General features: G+C 31.9%; 1 protein-coding gene across 2 annotated transcripts in view; it reads right to left on the minus strand.

Annotated features, from left to right (window-relative positions):
* Positions 1-557: 557 nt before the first annotated feature.
* The window catches only part of LOC105321640 (uncharacterized), a 49,380-nt gene continuing 30,042 nt past the window's right edge, over positions 558-19,895 (minus strand). Inside the window, exons 11-15 of one of the 2 annotated variants that reach the window (XM_066066615.1) lie at positions 17,389-18,558; positions 17,231-17,258; positions 6,172-6,425; positions 5,188-6,046; positions 558-1,411 (exon numbers count right to left, since the gene is read on the minus strand). In XM_066066615.1, coding sequence (XP_065922687.1) covers positions 5,195-6,046; positions 6,172-6,425; positions 17,231-17,258; positions 17,389-18,558 — 2,304 coding nt within the window. In that variant the 3' untranslated portion in view covers positions 558-1,411; positions 5,188-5,194. The remainder of the gene's footprint in view (positions 1,412-5,187; positions 6,047-6,171; positions 6,426-17,230; positions 17,259-17,388; positions 18,559-19,895) is intronic. The other variant, XM_066066611.1, reaches the window with a different exon arrangement.

Consider the following 19,895-nt stretch of genomic DNA (forward strand, 5'->3'; position numbering starts at 1 on the left):
GGCTTTGGATTCAAATATTATCGTATACGAATATTAAGTTCACTTTTTTAAAATCATCTCCACGATGATAATTTTATCTCCATCGTAAATCAGTATTTTGTTTTGCTTTAAAAGAAATGTTCTCTCGGGACCAATCCCGTGTTCGTTTAAATTGCCAGCGTACATTTGTCATGTCAGTAATACACATTGTGATTTATATGACGGCCCTGTATACGTATTGTAGAAAACTTGAGTTTAATTACCATGCATTGGAACCATTTTATTAACACATCTCCCAGTACTGAAACAGTGGCGTTAGGCATGTGTACGTCCAGCTCTACAAGCACATGCACTGTCGTCTGGGCGACGGCCTGAATACAGCAAGCAACTCTACTATCGATCGGTTACCTGAGTCTCGTAATGCATCTAAATATAGACAAGTATTCCTTTTTAAAGGAATGATCGGCAATAATATTATATTGATAGCGAAAAGCAATCGACATGATCAGTTTGATGTAAAATAATTTAAAAAGTACTGTATATTTTTTTTTTTTTTTTACAAAATATAGAATATTTTGAATCTGTACACCATAATTTCATCATTATAAACCGTCAACAAATTTATTTTCGAAAAAAAAAAATTGGGGAAAGCCGTTCGTAAACTCATTGTCTAGTTTATATTTTTAACGTAATTATTAAATGTTAATGTATCTTCTTCTTCTTTAGAATACTGAGTAGGGCTCTTCAAAGAGCATTAACACGTATAGAAAGAATGAGTTGTTTTAAAATAAGTAAATGCGACTGAAAAACATTGAATGCCATCATAACTTGCTATTGAGATCGCATTAAAACGTAACCTTGTTTATAAATCAAGCCGTCTTCCTAGCTTCTATTATGCAACATCAATAGATCAAGGTCAGTTCATGGAGCATCTTCTGATGATTGAGGTCAGTTCATCGAAGTCAACTGCATTACTGAATGAATCTTTCGATCAAAATTCTTACGCGTGAGACAAAATGTGCATTCTTAAATTAACAGGTCGAACTGTATTTAATGTATGTTTTAAGGTAAATGAATTTAAATAAAACTGAGTAAAATTTTATATAACTACTTAACCAAACTTCAAGTTTTGATAAGAACTACTTATGCAAGCGGAATGTGTGCGCACGTGGAAGCATTTGCCGGATGCCTCATATGGACACAATAGTGATCAGCCGAAGCCGATCACAAAAAGGGGCACAGTTATGAAACAAACAACAAAAATAAGGTCAAAGAGTTTTATCTTTATGAAATGAAAATGTACATATGAACTAGAGCCGAGCTCGTTGCAAAGCAACGAGTAGGTCTTCCGTCGCAACTTCGTGTCGCGAAAGGATTGTCCATCAGTCTGATTTAAACACCTTCTTCTCCTGACACTTGTCAGAGCCAGAACCTGTATTGATAAAATGACATCTTTACACGACCATTTCTTCTTACCAATAAGAGCTTTAGAAAATTGATTGAAACTCTTCAAATGGAGACAAAAAAAATTAATTCATGCCTGTTTTCTATGTAACCTCTAGATTGAGTATTGCACCACTCATTAAACAAATAAAAGCATATCTTTGCTAAGTAGGTGTTTATTTAGATTGTATGCAAATGTGGAGGTCAAGTGGAGATAGTCTGTTATTGATACAGATCTATCAGAACCTGGCGAGTGTAAGGAGAAGGGAAATGGTTTTTAATGATACTGGATTATCAATGTGATAATAGTAAGTTCAAGAAATCGAAAACGAGACTCAATTTCAAAGTATTATTTTCATACCAGGCAAGTTCTTCGTTTAACTTACTTCAAGTTTAGGATAACTTTGAAAAAGACATCATTTATGTACATGTATATAATTAATTTAATTATAATAAAAGTGTGGATGTGGCGGTTGGGGAAATGACCCAAAAATCAATGTTCTAAGCGTTAACTTAAGGGAAATTTTGGTTGAGAGAAAGGGGGGCATTGCTCCCACTGGACCATCTAAAAGGTACTGTTAGCAAGCTCACAAATGATATCCCCGCTAAGAAAGAAGTCATTACTCACGTATGTCTCTATTAGAGAATAATGGATGGTTCTTTTTCTTTAGTGAGTCAGACAAGGCAGGGTATATTTACAGGTCACAAGTAATCTTTATGTCAAACTCTAACTTTTACTCATTTCCATTAATACAAGATATGACACATGTTTGACTTTGAACTTGCGCAACTGACCCTGGGTCAAGTTCATGACACATCATCGGTCATCAGGAATCTTTACATGAAATAGAAACTCCCAATGTTTCTCCTTAAATGACATAGGGACAAATCATTACACACCCTCAGGTCATAAGCAATCTTTGTGTGAAGTAAGAAATTCCAAAGTGGACCGGAAATAAATTTTGCACTTTTCCTGCCAGTGACCTTTACTTTGTCCAAATGACCTTGGGTTTAGGTCATGACGCTTCGTCAGGTAATGAGTAATACTTGTATGAAGTAAGAACACTTCCAATGTTTCTCCATCAGAAAGACCGGACACGACGTACGGACGGACAAGGTGATTTTTATTTAACCCCCCCCCCTCAATTTATTTTCGTGGGGTATAAAAATCCTTTTCGCCCGTTTTGTGCGGCACAAAATTTAAGTATATCCGTGTATCCTTTGTTTCGTTAAAAAAACCCAGCAAACAATTAAACTTATTTTGTCAGCGATGATCTCCGTCCGATTTCATCACACGACAGTTGTCAATTAAGCCGTATTTAGAAGTTGCATGGTACAGTAGACTTAATGCCGCTTATTTTTGGACGTTTTAGGGCGGGTTTTGCATTAACATTGTACGCTTTTTATACGGTATGGTTCGTTTTGTTAACGGTTCGTTTCAGAAATGTAGTAGCACTACATGTAAAAATGTATTTTGAAAGACCTCAAAACTGACAATTCTTGAATCGATTTGTTTTTACTAAAAAGAACCAACATTGTTGTCAAAAAAATTATACCATACTCTTAAAATAGGTCTCAGAAACTATCAGTGGTCATGAGCTATTATAAAAGAGTTTGTGTATATCAAGATGCAGGTACATTAAGATTACAATTTCATGGAAAAATATCTGTTTGTAATAGTAAGATCATATGGAGAGAAATCTTCGTCATTCTTCTTGACGAAGATTTCTCTTCATATGAACTAATTGTCTTAATGCAGAACCCAAGCCAATTAAATCAAAGATTTGAGGAAAATACACCACCCCTTTTGTGTCCAAATATTGCCTTGCCTTAAGTGACACTTTAGGAGCCCGGTGTATCTATTTACGAGTATACGAAAAAATCTAACACGTGTATTTTTAACGTGAATAAAGATGATTTGAAGGATATTGGTTTCGATTAAATTGGATATTAGGATTGTGTTAAGATAGTAAATCTATACATATTATAAAATATATACCTTAAATATGCACAAAGTAACCAAATACATGCAAAAACCGTGTTCTCTCTTTAATAAATGTATATGCGTCGCAAACTATGCCCAAACAGTCTTAAAAACATCGCTGGTATCTGATATATTGGCGAAAAAAAAGTGTGCAATGTAATTTAAAAAGAATCAAATGTGTGAATTGTGTACGAATTCATTGTGCTTTAAAATTGTATCTTTCACTAACAGCCTTTCTTTGATTTTTGTGTGTGTGTGGGGTGGGGTGGGGGGAGGGTACATATATTCACGCAAGGAAGAACTTCCAAAACGCCCCTTTTCAAAGTTTTCACCAATCAAAAAGTCTTCAGTACTCGAGAAAAAGAAAATTAATCTTAACCACGAAGGCTGCATTTTTAGCAAGACTTTGAAACATTTGATTTGAATAAATGGGTTATGTTCTAAATATTTTTATTTAAGAATTTTTTTTGGAACTCCTAACTAAAAGATTTTTTGCAATTTATACATATTAAACTGGAAAGAAAAATCAAACGTTTCTTCTAGTTCCTCAAATATACTCCCTTCTGAGACAAAGCTGCATCATCAATGTGCATGACTCAACTTCTCTCTCTCTCTCTCTCTCTCTCTCTCTCTCTCTCTCTCTCTCTCTCTCTCTCTCTCTCTCTCTCTCTCTCTCTATATATATATATATACGAGGGTTGTCCCAAAATAATGTAGACAGGACACATAATTTATAATCTGTTCACTGCAATTTCATTAGACTTCTATGTTTTCTTCAATGACCCTTTGGCAAACAATGCTGAAAAGTTCAAATCTGTACTTTATTTATTTCTCGAGAAAATGAATAATTAGTAACAACAAGTTTTGTCAGGCGGCGCAATGTGCGACATCAAAAATTTCCAGTATTACGTTGTTGCTAAACCCTCCACATCGTTCACGATAACATTTACGTTTTATTTCCGAAAAAGTCTTAGAAAAAATATTATCTATGAACATGTACTCTGCGTGCACATTCAATACATATTTCTAGTTTTGTTTTGTTTTTAAATATTTTCTAAGTGCAAACGATCTGTCGGCTCCAAACTTGCCCTGTATTACTTTTTGTCTAACGTCCGTCTTACCGAAATGTGTCGTTCAACATTTTGACGTCCATTGATATCGTTCGGGGTTTCTTTTTTCCACTTATTGTCATCATACTTGTTCAAATATTTTCAATGTTGTTTAACTACTTATTCACAAAACGCATTTCTCATCGATTTTGTTAATTTCATTTACTTCCAAAGCCGCTTAGGATTTATTTCATGGTCTTTACAAAATTGTATCAGTTACTGCTGCGCCGCCTTAAACGCTGAAAACGTCATTTTATTACCACTTAACTTTTCAACTTGTCACAAAACGCGCTATAAAATATTTAAAAGTTTTGTTATAGCCAAAACATTTTCTGAGTAAATAATAGAATTATTATCAAATATCGGTGTATGTTTTATTTGAATTTTTTCATTCGAAAAGTACTTTTGCGCCCAATTTTCAATTCATTATGTTGATTTTAACTTTTTGTTTTTGACATTGCGCCGCATGTAGAATTTCTGATCTAACATGCTTTCATTTCACTAATTTAATCTCAAATAATATTCGATTTTAAAACATTATTTGAATGCAAATTTCTTGAACCCTTTGTGGCACAAATTTCATCTTCCTTTGTCTTCGATTAACTGAATAACGCCACTTGTCTACGCTATTTTGGGACAACCCTCGTATATAAACAGAGCAAACATACTTACCTGTAATTTAATCAATTGAGTCAATACGCCTTCTAAATTCTTCAAGTTTTTTAGCAACAGCATTTAAATCATCTGATGCAACATTCAATCTTTTTCTAAGAAGTGACGATAATTCGTTCTCAATGTCAAGGTTAGAAACCTCCTTGTATATATCTGTAGCAATCGTGTCTCTCCACGTTTCGGAATTAACATCTTGGCTGGTAAGTAATGTAACGAAACCAGTAGCTGTGGCAGCAACCACTCCAGCTATAGGGTTAACGATAGAAATCATCACAATTAACATAGACGTTAGCAGAATTGTGGAGAGCAAGTTTATTGCTTTCACAATTAAGTCTAATTGAAATTTACTTTCTGGTTTTACTTTAATACGTTTTTTCATTTCGGAAAAAATTTCGCTCCCTAAATGCTTTGTAATAGACTCCTTTGTTTTGTCCTTTAATTCGACAGTGATTCTGTTTAAAGTAAAAATTGAGCGAGTTGTGTAAGAACCACTTTCGACGTTTCCTATTCCACTGATAGAAGCATGCCGGCAGACAACTTTAATATTCTCGTATGTAAAAGCACGACTTGCTGCTTCATGTACGATAACTTCAATGGCATGCAAAGGAAAACTCCGCCTTACTGACTCGACGTGTTCCTTTAAGAAAACGATTTTCTGATCTGCACTTAACTTGACAACTTCAACATAATTTTCAGAAACATGTTGTAGACGAAACGTTCCGGAATCAATGTACTGTTTGTATTTTTGATCAACCTTATCTTTTGCTTCAGAGACATCCATCAAAATTCCATCAATCAAAATTACTTTGACAAGGTTCCTTTGCGTCTCATTGAAAAAAGCAGACCTATTTTCTGGATCCTAAAAAAAACAATGATCCTAAAGCATAACATGTCAATACAAAAAAATGGTTACAAAGTTCAAAATATTGAATCATCATACCACATACTAAATAATTATAATTAAACATTTTAGAATAATATTACCTTTTCGTAAATAACAAAGTGATTATTTTCATTCTTCACAAGAACTTCATAAACACACACTGTTCCAGGTTTTTTATCCTTAAGGTTTTTGCAAAGTACAACACTCTTCCCAAGTGCTCTTATTTCTTTAACACATTTAGTTAATAGTTGGTCTCCGAGAATGGCCCGGGCAATGGAATTACTCGGTACCACAACATCAAATGATTCCAACAATTTTTTAAGTTCTGGCGAATCCAAGTCCTCCGCCCATGTATCTTAAATATTAAATTGTTTTACATTAATAGTTGAGTATTTCTATTTAAATACAATGGAGACTAGTATGTGTATGTCACTGTCAGTGTTATTATCCTAAAATATATTGTTTTAAGATATTTGATTAATTTAATTACAATTCAAATAAAAAAGACATGTAAAAGCGCTTCTCCACGTTACGACACACACAAATGACGACACAATGTAAGAATTTATATCAGAGCGAGTATGCTATAATAAATAAGCAAAATATTGTTATTTGGTTAGATTAAAGCTTAAAGGTACAGGTCTTAAAGAGCTCAAACGGTACTCTGTCGTCTACTTCATGCCAAAAACAGTTGCAGTTATACAGCATTTGTATAATCAGATGACTCAAACAACAATACAAGCAAAAAAAATTAGCAATGATATTGTTTACAGGACAAAGCACCTCGCTCCGCCTTCTCGAACGAAAAATTAAACCAATCTTTTATTTATGTGTGTGTAAGTTTTTTTCTGAAATATTTGGCTTTTCTCTACGAAAGCCGAGAAGGATCATTCGAGATTCTAGATTCAAAATACGAGATTCGAAATACGAGATTCGAGATTCGAAATTCGAGATTCAATATCTAAATTAAGCAATCAAATCGTGGATCTGAAACCTGTATCCTAGCAACATCAAACTGTTCTAAATAAATAATTATTGCTCTATCAATTGTCAGTAAACATATTAACCCCATTTGAATATTTTTTCCTAGACATGAAACCAACTCTCCTTCCTTAGCACTAAGTAACTGATCTGGACATTTTCCCTATTTTTTTTTCTAACCAGTCCTTTAACTGACTTATCACTGTACATTTCTCAGTTAATGTCTTTATTGTTCTGTTTATTTATTTTTAACGACATATATAACATTCAATCAGAAAAGGTCTACCCCAAAATATGACGAGACTCATTCACTTTTGGTCTCCATTTTCTAGTTTTATCAATTTTAATACGCAGTTTACTGAATTCGGAGTATGATTTTTAATGAAAGGAACGGTTGTATCGTAATTCGTGTAGATGATGCACCAGTTTACACAAAAAGTAGTAATTGGCGAACAATTTTTTTTTGCCTATTAATTTTATATGAATCGCTGCAAGAAAATCGTGACAGAAAATTCGGTCTAAAAATCAAAATGGCTACCGTGACGAACTTTTTTTTATTGTTTTAATACTTGTAATAATCTTATTGCAAAAAGAAATATTTCTAATGTCAGGTATCTGTGTTTGTTATCGGTATACAGATGTTAACTTTGTTCGGTAATTCAGTAGTTTGAGAGTTTTCGGAAATTTCATAAACCTTGTGTAACAGATACCGTTCGACTTGTGGATTTGTCCTTGGATCACAAAATTAAATAAATCTAATGATTTAAAGTATCTACCAAAATATAGTTGTTTTGATTTTCCCGGTTAGTTGTATTTTTTATTTGTTTTCCTTAGGGTCTTATTTTACATAAAATATCGTTGTGTCAATTTTCTACAATTATGAAAAACAGTCCCGGCCGGGAATAAGTAAAATTTAGACAATGTATCAGGCAATTGCAAAAGCCGTATTTAAACATACAAGATTGAAACAACTAATTCAAACTCATATTTTTGGAATATATTCGAGGAAAACGTGGACAATTACAAAATCAAACTTTCAAAACCCCGTCTTTCAGTACTCTCAGTACTTTGATTCTTTTACTTTGTTGACGCTATTTAAGCTGGCGAGATATTGACGTTTAAGCGATTTTCAGAGAGTCTTTTTGTCCTTGGATATCCTCCTTTACGATGACAGATATTGAGTTCAAATTTTCACGGATGGTTAACAAAAAAATTGCAGATTTGTCTAAGAGCATTTATGATTGATTTAAAAGGCTATGGGGCTCGCCATGACCCGAAGACTGCGTTTAAGAAAAGTCGAGAAGTTTATTCGTTTTCTCTGTTTCTTTTCTTTTCTGGAAAATATTTTGTTAACGATGTAATACCAAAAAGGTTAATATTAACAGGTCTTTACTGAGGGATATTTTGTTATATATTATCAAAGCAAAAATGTTTATCATACAAATCTGTACCCATAAATTATAATGATTTTCTCACGTTTTACGTAATGGGAGGTTTTTAGGGGTCAGAAGTCCTAAACTTTTCATCTCGTAAAGGTTTTTTGTATTCACAGTATGGAAGAGTATGCTCATTTCGATGACCTGAACAATATTCAATTATCAATATTTTGTTAAATGGCCCCGATAAGGAGATAATTGGTCGACCCCAAAAGGTTCTTTGTCAAATATCTCTTGATCGGTCACAGATATCTAAACAGGTGTTTAACAAATGTGTTAAGATTTGATTAAAGTTACATTTCATACAAAGAACTTTCGGCTGACCCCTAGAATAAAGAAACAGGAAAGGTCTACATTTTTTAATGTATAGTTTTTTGCTGAGGAATATTTTGTAAGAGGTTATAGAAGCAAAAATGTTTATTATATAATTATGTACCCGTAGAATATGATGATTTTCTCATGTGTTACATAATGAGGGGGTTTTAGGGATCAGAATTCCAAAACTTTGATCATCTATATCTTATAAAGGATAAATATCTTGTTAGGCAGCATAAACAAAAAATGCTCATACATTTGTACATGTAAAGATGCACTGAACAACATTCAAACGTTTGTTTAGCGGCCTCAAAAGGAGATAAGGTGTAGGCCTTTGAACCGTGTTTTGTTAGATATTTCAATACAGATAATGAATTTGAATGAGAGATATATTGTACATTGTAATAGGTTATTGAAGCAAAAGTATTTGTCGTACAGTTATGTTCATATACATGTGTATTGATTTTCAAAGGATTACGTAATTAAAAAATTTTAAAACCGGAATTAAAACTATTTCATATTTTTAAAAGATATGTAATAAGAGAAATACAAGTATTACAAAAAATGTTTAAAAGATTATGCTCACAAAAGTGTACTTGCGAGTATATATGCAGACCTTTTTTTAATGAATCCACAAAAGGATGTGAAGGATGAGCTCTTAAAACGTTCTTTTCCAAAAAACTCAATTTATAACAAATTTATAAGCACTTGTTGAACGATATATTTTTTTTTCTCACGTATTATTTGGTTGAGGAGTTGAAAGGGATGGAAGTCTTTAAATTTGATTTTTTTTTCTCCAAAATATCTTTATGGAAAAGCAGTACAAAAAATACAACTCCCTTTTTCCATTTCATGTTTCATTGTCGGTAATCGACGACGAGACTGTGTTTAAGTCATTTGGTATTTTTTATCACTTATATCTAAATTAAAGTTCATTGCATTGGTTTTTTAACTAACAGAAATATGCTTTATTTTATATCTAAACCATCCGAACTGATACATAGTTCAGTGTGTGAATGAATATACAGTACCGATCAGACCAAACCTAACAGAAAGTAACCTCAATAAAACACTAGGTTTACTTTCTGGCTTTACTCTGAGTTCACTAGAGTGGATCTAGAGTAAATGCAAAGTAAACCCGGAGTGGACACATATATTTAACCCCAATCAGAAGTTTACCCCTAAAGGCCGACACTACATGTGTATTCTAAATATACAAGGTACAGGAATTACAGGCAGTAAGATGGTAAGATAAAAGACGGGTCTGGTTCACACTTTAGTGTGTACAGTAGACCCCAACTAAAACCAAAGTAAAGCCCGCGTAAACCCAAACTAAAGCCTGCGTAAACCCTAAGTAAACCCTGTGTGGACTCAAATTTTCAAAAAGCGGACCCAGAGAAAATTCGAAGTAAACCCAAAAAGTAATTCCGGGGTTTATTTAGGGTGTACTCTGGTGTTAGGTTGGGTCTGATCGGTATTGTAACATATTTGAAAGGGTATGCCTCCTTGTCTTGATGGGGGGGGGGGGGATACATTTTAGTGTCAAGTCTATTTTCGGGCAAAGTTGTTTCAAATTTCGTAATTTTAGCCCTTTAAATTTCGCATTTATGAATAATAGAATAATTCATATAGTATTATTAACTTTGCACTATAAACTGCAAGATTTGTGATTAATAAATGAATACCGCTATGCATTGAATTATCTTGACCTGGTATTTCTGGCAAATCATAATCCTCAATGTTCTGGAGAGGATCAGTTCCACTATTCATCTCATTTTCTAACAGTACTATACTGTCATTTTCACTTCTAGTATGAAGCACAATAGTGTGTTCTGTTTCGTGGACAGTTTGTCTGTTTGATTTTGTTTGCGTGACACTGGGTTGTCCAATCTCACTGACTAAGTCCGAGTTAGCCTGAACAGTATCGGTCTTTTCGATCGATGTATTGGCAGAATTGTCTGCATCTTTCTGACCTTCCATCTGTGCATTATTTGTTCAACCACTATCAACAAAGTTTGATGCTAGTGAATCTGTTAAGTTATAAATAAAAACATTCAAAATACAATAATTGTTTAGTTTATATTAATTTTCCACAAAATGAATTATATATATATATATTGTTAATAATGTGTTTAAGCCGTTTAAATTCTCTAATTCAAATTCATTTATAATGGAAGGTTTTATGATATTTATTTATATTCCACTATGTAAATCAAAATTGCACTTTTTAGGATTTTTTATACATTTATCTGGGGATGTTTTTTCATCACATTTTACTCAGTTGATTGTTCAACTGGTTTATCAAATGTATTGCCGTTGTTAAAAAAACAAATAAAGGGGAATTGCGGTTTTTTATATAACTCAGAATATTAGTTAAAGCCCGAAATTGGACTTTAAGAAAATCATTTTGACAAATTACGTACATAAAATTAACGACGTTTAAAAAATATAAGCATGTTAAACTAGGTTATTAAGTGATAAATTGACAATTTAGCTTAAGGATGACGTTTACTCAGAATATAAAAAATTCCACTGATGATAATGAAAAACCAACTATTGTGTGTTATAGACCTTTCATGGTAGTGATATTCTTCACTTTCAAAAAAGTAGGTCAATGACCTACGTTTTGAGTTAATGGCCATTGAATATTTTTTGAAAATTTAAGAAAAATGCATAAAAATTTTACACTATGATTAAGATTTTCTTAATTCTAAAAATAATACAAATTGCTTAACTCTTTAACAAATGAAGTACAGTTTATGAATGGTAGTGTCATTAAATAGATACAGAGCATTAAGTTTTCATTCTTTTTTTTAGATATTCTCGTCCGAATTTCCTCTATCAGTTTTCAAATTACTACCCATTTTTGACTCAATATATCAAAAACTAGAATGATGATAATGCTAAACCATTTATAGTATTAAACTAAGTATATTGACCTCTCTCTGTTGGCATAATATTTATATGAGGCCAATGATCAAAATTTTGAGATGTGGTGTCTTTTATCATTTTCAAGCTTTTTTCAATATTTTTGTTGTGTGTGCTATACGGTTATCTAAACGAAAAAGCAAGATAAAACCAACAGAAAATATGCAAAATTATGTTGACTAACAAATAAAATCTTAACTCTAAATATTATAGTACTACCAAAAAAAATCAGTGGAAAACGAAATCTGAAAAATTTAGTCCGAATTTCCTCTGCTTTGCTAAAAGTGAAACTGTGTCAGAGCCTTATTACAAAATTTAGTAAAAATATCGATTGTTATGTTAATAATAATTCATTTCATAAATACATTTTGTATTTAAAACAAATTTTACTCATGAAATTGAACATTTTAACAATCCGGATTTGAGAACTCAAACCCTGAGTAAACAACGTCCTTGAACATTAGTTAGATTGAAAAACTTAATTTTTTTTTAATTCAGTCAATATATTTTTTTATTTACATCTAGGTAAAAATTCATTGCATTTTTTTAAACGAACCAAAATATGCTGAATTATATATCAAAATCAATTAATACATAGTTCATTGAATACATAACTATTCAAAATATAGTGGGGTGTGCTTTCTTGGCTTAATATTAGTTGAAAAAATAACACTTGAGTGTTAAGTTTATTCTCGGGCAACGTTGTTTTGAATTGTTTTGCTTTTTGTAGCACTTTAAAGGTCGTATCTATAAATTATTAATTTGAGATTAATTATCCTGCTAATTGTAGCACTATAAAGTTCGTATCTATGAATAGTTTATTTAATAATAAATTTGCATTATAAACTGTAAGATTTATGATTGATTAATGATTACCGCTTTTCGTTGGATTAGCAACAACTTGTATTTCTGGCAAAGCATATTCCTCAATATTTTTAATAGATGTTCCATTATCTATCTCATTATCTGACAATTCAATACTGTCATCGTCATATCTAGAATGAAGCACATTAGTGTGTTCTGCTTCTGGAGCAGCTTGTCTGTTTGACTTTGTGTGTGTGACACTTGGTTGTTCGGTGTTGGGTAAAAATCCAATCTCACAGACGATGTCAGAGTTAACGTGTAAAATATTAGTTTCTTGGGCAAAAGTTTGTGCATCTTCCTGACCTTCCATTTCTGCATTCAAAGTTCCACCATTGGAGTTTGGAACTGGTTAGCGTGTTATTAAAAAAAACCAACTATATAATGTACCTTGTATATAACTGTAAACTCATTGTGTTTTTTTTTGTTTTTTTGTTTTTTTGTTTTTTGACTAGATTAAGGACACTGTAATCTTTTGTATTATGTACAATTATAAAAGGTTAATTAAACTTATAATAATCTCGAAAGGTTAGTACAAGAAAGTACTTAATACATGTATAATACTTTGTTGTTAAATTACTTACCTCAAAATCCCTCCTTATCATGCATACTGACCTCAGACAATCTATACTACTATTTTAAAATAATAGACTCGAACTTTTTAGCTTTAATTCCGATAAATAGGAAGAGTACTGCTTTTGTTTTATATATTTTAAACATCATTGGTACTTGAAGATTACCAATTTGTTGGTTTTTTTTTCTCAATTAAGCTTCGCTAATTCATAATCAGTGAAAAATAATTTTAAAATCCCGGAAATCATCCGGATTGTTTTTATTTTACAATCTTGCGCATGCGCAATACATTCACGCCAACGGAATCTTTAGTTTATGTTTCCACAATATCATATTTGCATTAATAAACTAAGAAACGATAATACAAATAGGAGTAAATTTTCATTGGAAATTTAATTGCTATATATTCTGTTCATATAATTTATGATTAGTTTCTTATGAGGGAAATTATAAAAAAAAAAATTAACAAATTTACATATCTACTAAATACTTACTTTTGTCCTCGTGATGTCGAAAATATATTTGATTTCATGCAAAAAGATTCACAATATATTTCTGAGGAGAGTGAAGATATAATGAATACTAGACTCTTGTTGCTATAGCAACAAAAAGGTCTCCCGTTCCTCATGTATTAATTTGCACAAAAAATCCAGTTATCTTGTAAACAGAAAATGGATACATGTACATTTTGTCTTTCCTCAAAGTTTGGATGTTCATGTTTTCGATAGTTATAATATCTCGTTGAAAAAAGGTTTTTATCTAGGGACCGGAAACGAACAAACCGAAGTGATTTAAAAAACGGAAAGTAGATATGTTAGTTCATTTACCTACGTACGTTACTGTTCATCACATTGAGTAAATTGATTTTAAAAAAGTTAAAAGTTTTAAAAAAAGTTCTATTGCTTTTGAACATTTCAATTATTAACCGGAAGTGACGTAGGACCCAATTAAACCCGTTAAACACATGTTCAATCAATGTCCATTATCTATATAAGTCTTGATCTATCACAGTTTCTTGTGGGTACTTTGTTTTTAAAAAAGAAGGCTACCTGAGATATTTGAGATGTTTCACCGGAAGTAGATCTTTTTTTTACCATGTGTAGATGACTTTTTGTATTCCTATAGCTAAAATGTTACTTCAATGCTAAATAACCAAAATATTTTTAAAAATATCAAAATTGAGTGTACTTCTGTGACGACCGGAAGTTACGCCGGATAAAACAAAATAGTGTTGACACATGTACATACATAGGTCTATCATCCCACAAAGTTTGGTTGTTCAAGTCATTACTGTTTTTGAGATCTCGTCGAAATCAGGTTTTTGGTCTCGGGACAGGAAACGGGCAAACGGAAGTGTTCAATGTAAATTGTATTCAATATTTCTTGTATACTTGCCTTTTGTACATTATTTTTCATTTATCTTACTAAAATATATCAAAGGAAAACAGTTAAACTGATAAACAGCTCGATTTTTTTAACTCTTCAGGTATGGACCGGAAGTGACGGAAGACAAAATGAAACCGGTTAAACACATCTTCAATCAAATGTCTATCATCCATGAAAGTTTCGTGTCTTGATCGCCTATAGTTTCTCAGATCTCGCGGGTACAAAATGTGTTTTCAAAAAGCTACCTGAGATAATTGAGATATCTCACCGGAAGTAGAAATTTTTTGTTGATATTACATCGCAGAGATTTCCTATGTATAGATTTATTCTTATATATCTATTCTATTGACAAAAAATTTGATGCGTAAAAAAAAATATTTTTTAAGTGCTTCCAGTGACGACCGGAAGTTATGACGAACAAAACAAAATTGTTTAAAAACATTTACAGCTATAGGTCTATCATCCCACAAAGTTTGAATGTTTAAGTCTTTACCGTTTTTTAGATCTCGAGGTGACAAGCTTTTTGTCGCGGGACAGGAAACGGACGACCGGAAGTGAATTTAGAACATTTTTAATTAAAATCCTATAGATCTTTTTATTTTCTGTCATTCCTGAAAATTTTATAAAAATCCATCAAGACATCTTTGAGAAATTCACGAGAGAAAAAGGGGAAAAAAATAATAATAATAAGAAAGATAGAAAAAACCTAACAATCACTATAAGGTCTTCCGTTGGAAACGGAAGACCTTAATAATGTTTTATCGGTAAAATGATAAAAATATATGTATGTCCTACGGACCCCGTTTTACGAGAGAACGCGTTCCGTGTACTGTCTCTGTGGCAAAGAAAATACGTGTACGTTGTAGGAAAGTGTTGAATTTTTACATTATATGGATTAAATTTTTAGATGAAAGGTATTTACAGTCAGTCTCAAAATGGTTTTGACTGTTATTTTCAATGCAACTTCATTAATTTTCTCCAAAATCGTTTCGGGGCGATTCTGCAATTTTCTGTTACATTACAAGTATATGGGACACATTCTTACTGTCCATGGTGAGGGCCTTTCCTAAGACACAGTTAGATTTTTCCGTATATTGACAGATCTCCACATATATTTACAAAGGTCAATCAAAAAATACGAAGACAATGTGGCTGTCTATCATATATTTTTCAGGAAAGTCATACTTAACAGGTTAATCAGTGCACTAGCACTTATGTTATTGATATGCGAAGTTTTAGTCCATTTGATGAAACGGTATTGTTGTTACCCCTGTTTGAAAACAACATGTTTTGTCAAGACGGCGCACGGAAACGTTCAAAACATGACGTCAAGATTAAACACGCACAGTTTATAGATATTCACCGATGCATAGTCTCTTATGCCTTTTTCCTTACAATTTCAAATGGCACTGACCCACTTAACATCTTATTTGCACACATTTGTTCGAAAATCATAAGTTAGTTCTTCAGAGTTTTCATTTTCTTACCGTGTATCACTTAGTTTACAGTAAGGATAAACCTGAACGTCGGTTGACGTTACTTCTATTTTGACCAGATAGTTACAGATATTCTACTCTCTTTTGGACTGCTTTATATTCAAAATACAAAGACCACCACCCCAACAAAATTTATCACAGTTAAACACAAACTTGCAAATAATTGTTGACCTATTTTTTGCACCATTGAGAATTTTCACAGCTTGTATCGGCTTTTTCCTGAGTAAAATCCATTTTGTTTGTACTTTTCGTTGCGCCGTGACGTCCGGCAACGTCAATGTTTTTAGTCAATTCTAAAGAGGACTATCTGTCTTTGATTATTAAATAAATATATGTTCGACAAAACAATGTATCCCGTCATTATTTGGTACATAGAATACCATGACTATACTAAATTTTAAGTTTCAATATTATTTGTTTTTATGCCCAATTGATAGAGATATTAATTCCGACATTATATGGTTTATTGTTGACATATTACAAATTTTGACCATGCACCGTTACCTAATTTTCCAGGATTAGATTCTAAATAATTCTTAGAAATAAAGAAATTCAATTAACTTTTTTTTCTTGCAAATTGTTTGAAACTATTGCTAAATTATGTCTATCAAATTAAGTAATGATATGACGTTAAGTAACATAGCTATGACAAAAGTCTTCGTATTTTATTATTGACCCTCGTACTACCTATCCATTTCACTCTTATTTATTATTATATATAGCCTAATAACATTTAAGACAGGGATTTTATGTTGGACATTATAGTACCGATGTTCGGGTATCTAAAATGAAAGTTAAATAATGAAATCTACGATTTGAGATTTTCTTGTATTTATAAAACATTGAAAAGATATGGCAATATCTTCAGCCGATTTTTATTATGAATTATAAAATTGACACGCCTAGCGATGCTCTTGTTTGGAAATGCACTGACTTCAATTTTTTTTCATGATAAGATAGTTGAATAAGAACGTATTTCATAACCAGCTTTCACACTAGCTTCAGTGCGCAATATCGGAAACAAAGTTACTATTCTGATTTATTTTATCTCGTAGCTAGTTACATGAAACCATATTATTCACATTTCGAAGCTAGTTTATGATATATGTCTGATATCATACATGTAAATGGAACAGAAAACTATAACTAATATTTCTGTAGGATATATCAATATTGTTACTTACCTTGATTTTCATCAATCTCTTCAAGTTCCTAAAAATAATATTTAATATTATCTAGCATTTCAACAAACTAAAGCAACTTATTTTCAGAATTGGAACGTAAATTAAGATTTAAATGAAATCAGAACTAAAAAAAAATGACTGAAATATTTTACACCTACCCAGCATATATCATTATCCACTACATGTTTCTTATCAATATCACATATTTCACATAAATGATAAGAGACAGGAAAAGTACTCTGGGAAATGAATGATACATCTTCTTCAACATTCAGCACATCTTTTCGACATTTGTAACCGATTTCATAAGAGAGGTCGTCTTCGTGTAAAATATCCTCGACTGAATGCTTTATCTTTTTACGTAGTCTTCCATCATATATTTCTGGCGATGCCCAGACCTGAACCCGAATCTCAATATTGCAATTGAATAAAATCACTACATGATTTTGGAAAGAGAAACATGCTGCATTTTGGTAAAGACAAATGTTATTTTTTGCTCCTTCTGTCAATATGGACCAATTATTTAGTTTGGAACATTTTAAAACTATGCCATGAAAAACATTAATTGGAAGCTGCATCTCATCAATAAACTTAAAGCAGATAATAGAGGACTTTGAATTGTTCTCACCAGTCTTGTCAAATCGTTTACTATTCATGCTAGGGAAATAATACACAGTAGAGTCACGGGAATGCAAGTTTATTAATGGCATCAATAATCCTAGCTGTTGCATGTATGCTATTATTGTCGTTTTGTGCTTCAGAAAATCTTTTCCCTCGACATGCCAAATTCTATCTAGTTCTACATTGTCTAATTCACCAGTGCGATAAAAATGCCTACGCTTCCTATCGTTTTCCTCTGTTCTGACAGGGTATTCAATGATACACTTAAATGCATCAAGGAGCCACTGGATATCAAGAATAATATTTTCCTTCAAACCATCTTTATCAGAGTATAACAGAACACCAACTCCGTGAAAAAAGTCCAGCATTTCAGAAATTTCTGACTCGTCTAGTCTTAATTCCTGAGCGGTTAATTGGTCAATGAAATCTGATAATGTTTTCCGTGTAATAACTTTTTTAGTTTCTTTCATTTTATTCAATATATGTTCAAATAATGCCCAGACAGGTCGAATATTTTCCTTCGAAAAACGAGGGCACTTCACAATATTAGCAATGCATTTTTTTAGGTCCTTTAAATCCTCCAATTCTGATCCTGAATCCGGAAAACCTATTGTATACATTCGGTCTTCATTAAGATGTCTTCTAAGACCAGAATGAGACCAATTATCAAAGAGCTCATTGAGACTCTTAAGAAATTTGCGACATTCCTGCAATATTAAATATAAAGAAAAAGTAGAAAAGGATGAATTGATAGGTATATATTTGAATTACGAATGTCTTAAATGATTCTTTATTAAATAATCATGAGTTAGAGTTATCATTGATTGTTTGAAATTCAGAAATTAATGACAGGTTAAAACAGACATATGTTAAAAATGAAAATTGCAAATTGCAAATGAATTAATATAATGCATATTGCCTAAAAGTATTGTAGATTTTTTAAAAAGAATAATGTAAAGAAATTTGTTATATTGATTATGTAATTGATATCACGCCTTTTTGTTTTAATTGATTTGAAAGTGCTAAATATTTTTTATTTCAATCGATAGTTTTTAAAACGAATTAACTTGGCACACAGGATCTGGTGTCTGTTACGAATGTATTAGGAGAGATTAGAAAAAAAAAAAGAACAAGATGGTATAGGGTTGCTTGACAGACTTTTAAACGACTGTTTAAACTGAAGTGAACAGCCAGCGACGCAACAAAGTTATAACTTGGCCCGACGAACAGAAAATAGGTCAACCGACGAAAAACAGCTCAATTGCCAATTATAAACCAACGATTATGGTAACAATATCCATTGATAGAAGTGTTTTTTTTTTAAATCAAAAATCCTTTTAAAGATATAATTGAAATTTAAAATTCGTTTTAGAAAGCTAGCTGGACTTTAAATATGCGACACTCAGATTGTTCAAAATGACGATTTGAAAGAAAAAAATATTCCCATAACTATGATGATCTTTCTATCACCTTTTTTCTACGAAAGGTATTTCTATGTATACATTAGCGACAAAGGTCATGAGTATGTGTCATTTCTCATTCGTTTGATAGAAACCCTCCTCCAGATTGGTTACTTTTCACATCTGATATGAAAAAAAAATAGATTTTTAACCGATTCTTTTATCACCGTTTAAAACACAATTTATCAAAATGAATATTTATTTATCATTATTTACAAAGGTCAAGCGTGGTTTCATTTCTTTCTATAAACATTTCAACCCCTGCCTAGAAAAAAAAATAATAATTACACACCAACAAAATGTAAAAATAAACTGTTTGTAAGTATGTGATTCCGTCAGTCAAATTATATCAAATAGAAAAAAATGCAGTAAGGGCAGGGGTTTATTACGATTTTAATGTTACAGATTGCTTTGAATAAAAAAAAATTTATCAACGGAATGGTTCTTAACCAATCTCCAATCTTTCTACGAATCCAAAACTTAGGCCTTTTTTTCAGACAGCAGAAAACGCTGTTCAAGCTATATTCCTCATCTCAGCGTGTTCATAAACATCGATTACAAAGTGTAAATTTATTTCGGTTTAA

This window comes from Magallana gigas, chromosome 1 (assembly GCF_963853765.1).
Source record: "Magallana gigas chromosome 1, xbMagGiga1.1, whole genome shotgun sequence".
Lineage (NCBI taxonomy): Eukaryota > Metazoa > Mollusca > Bivalvia > Ostreida > Ostreidae > Magallana > Magallana gigas.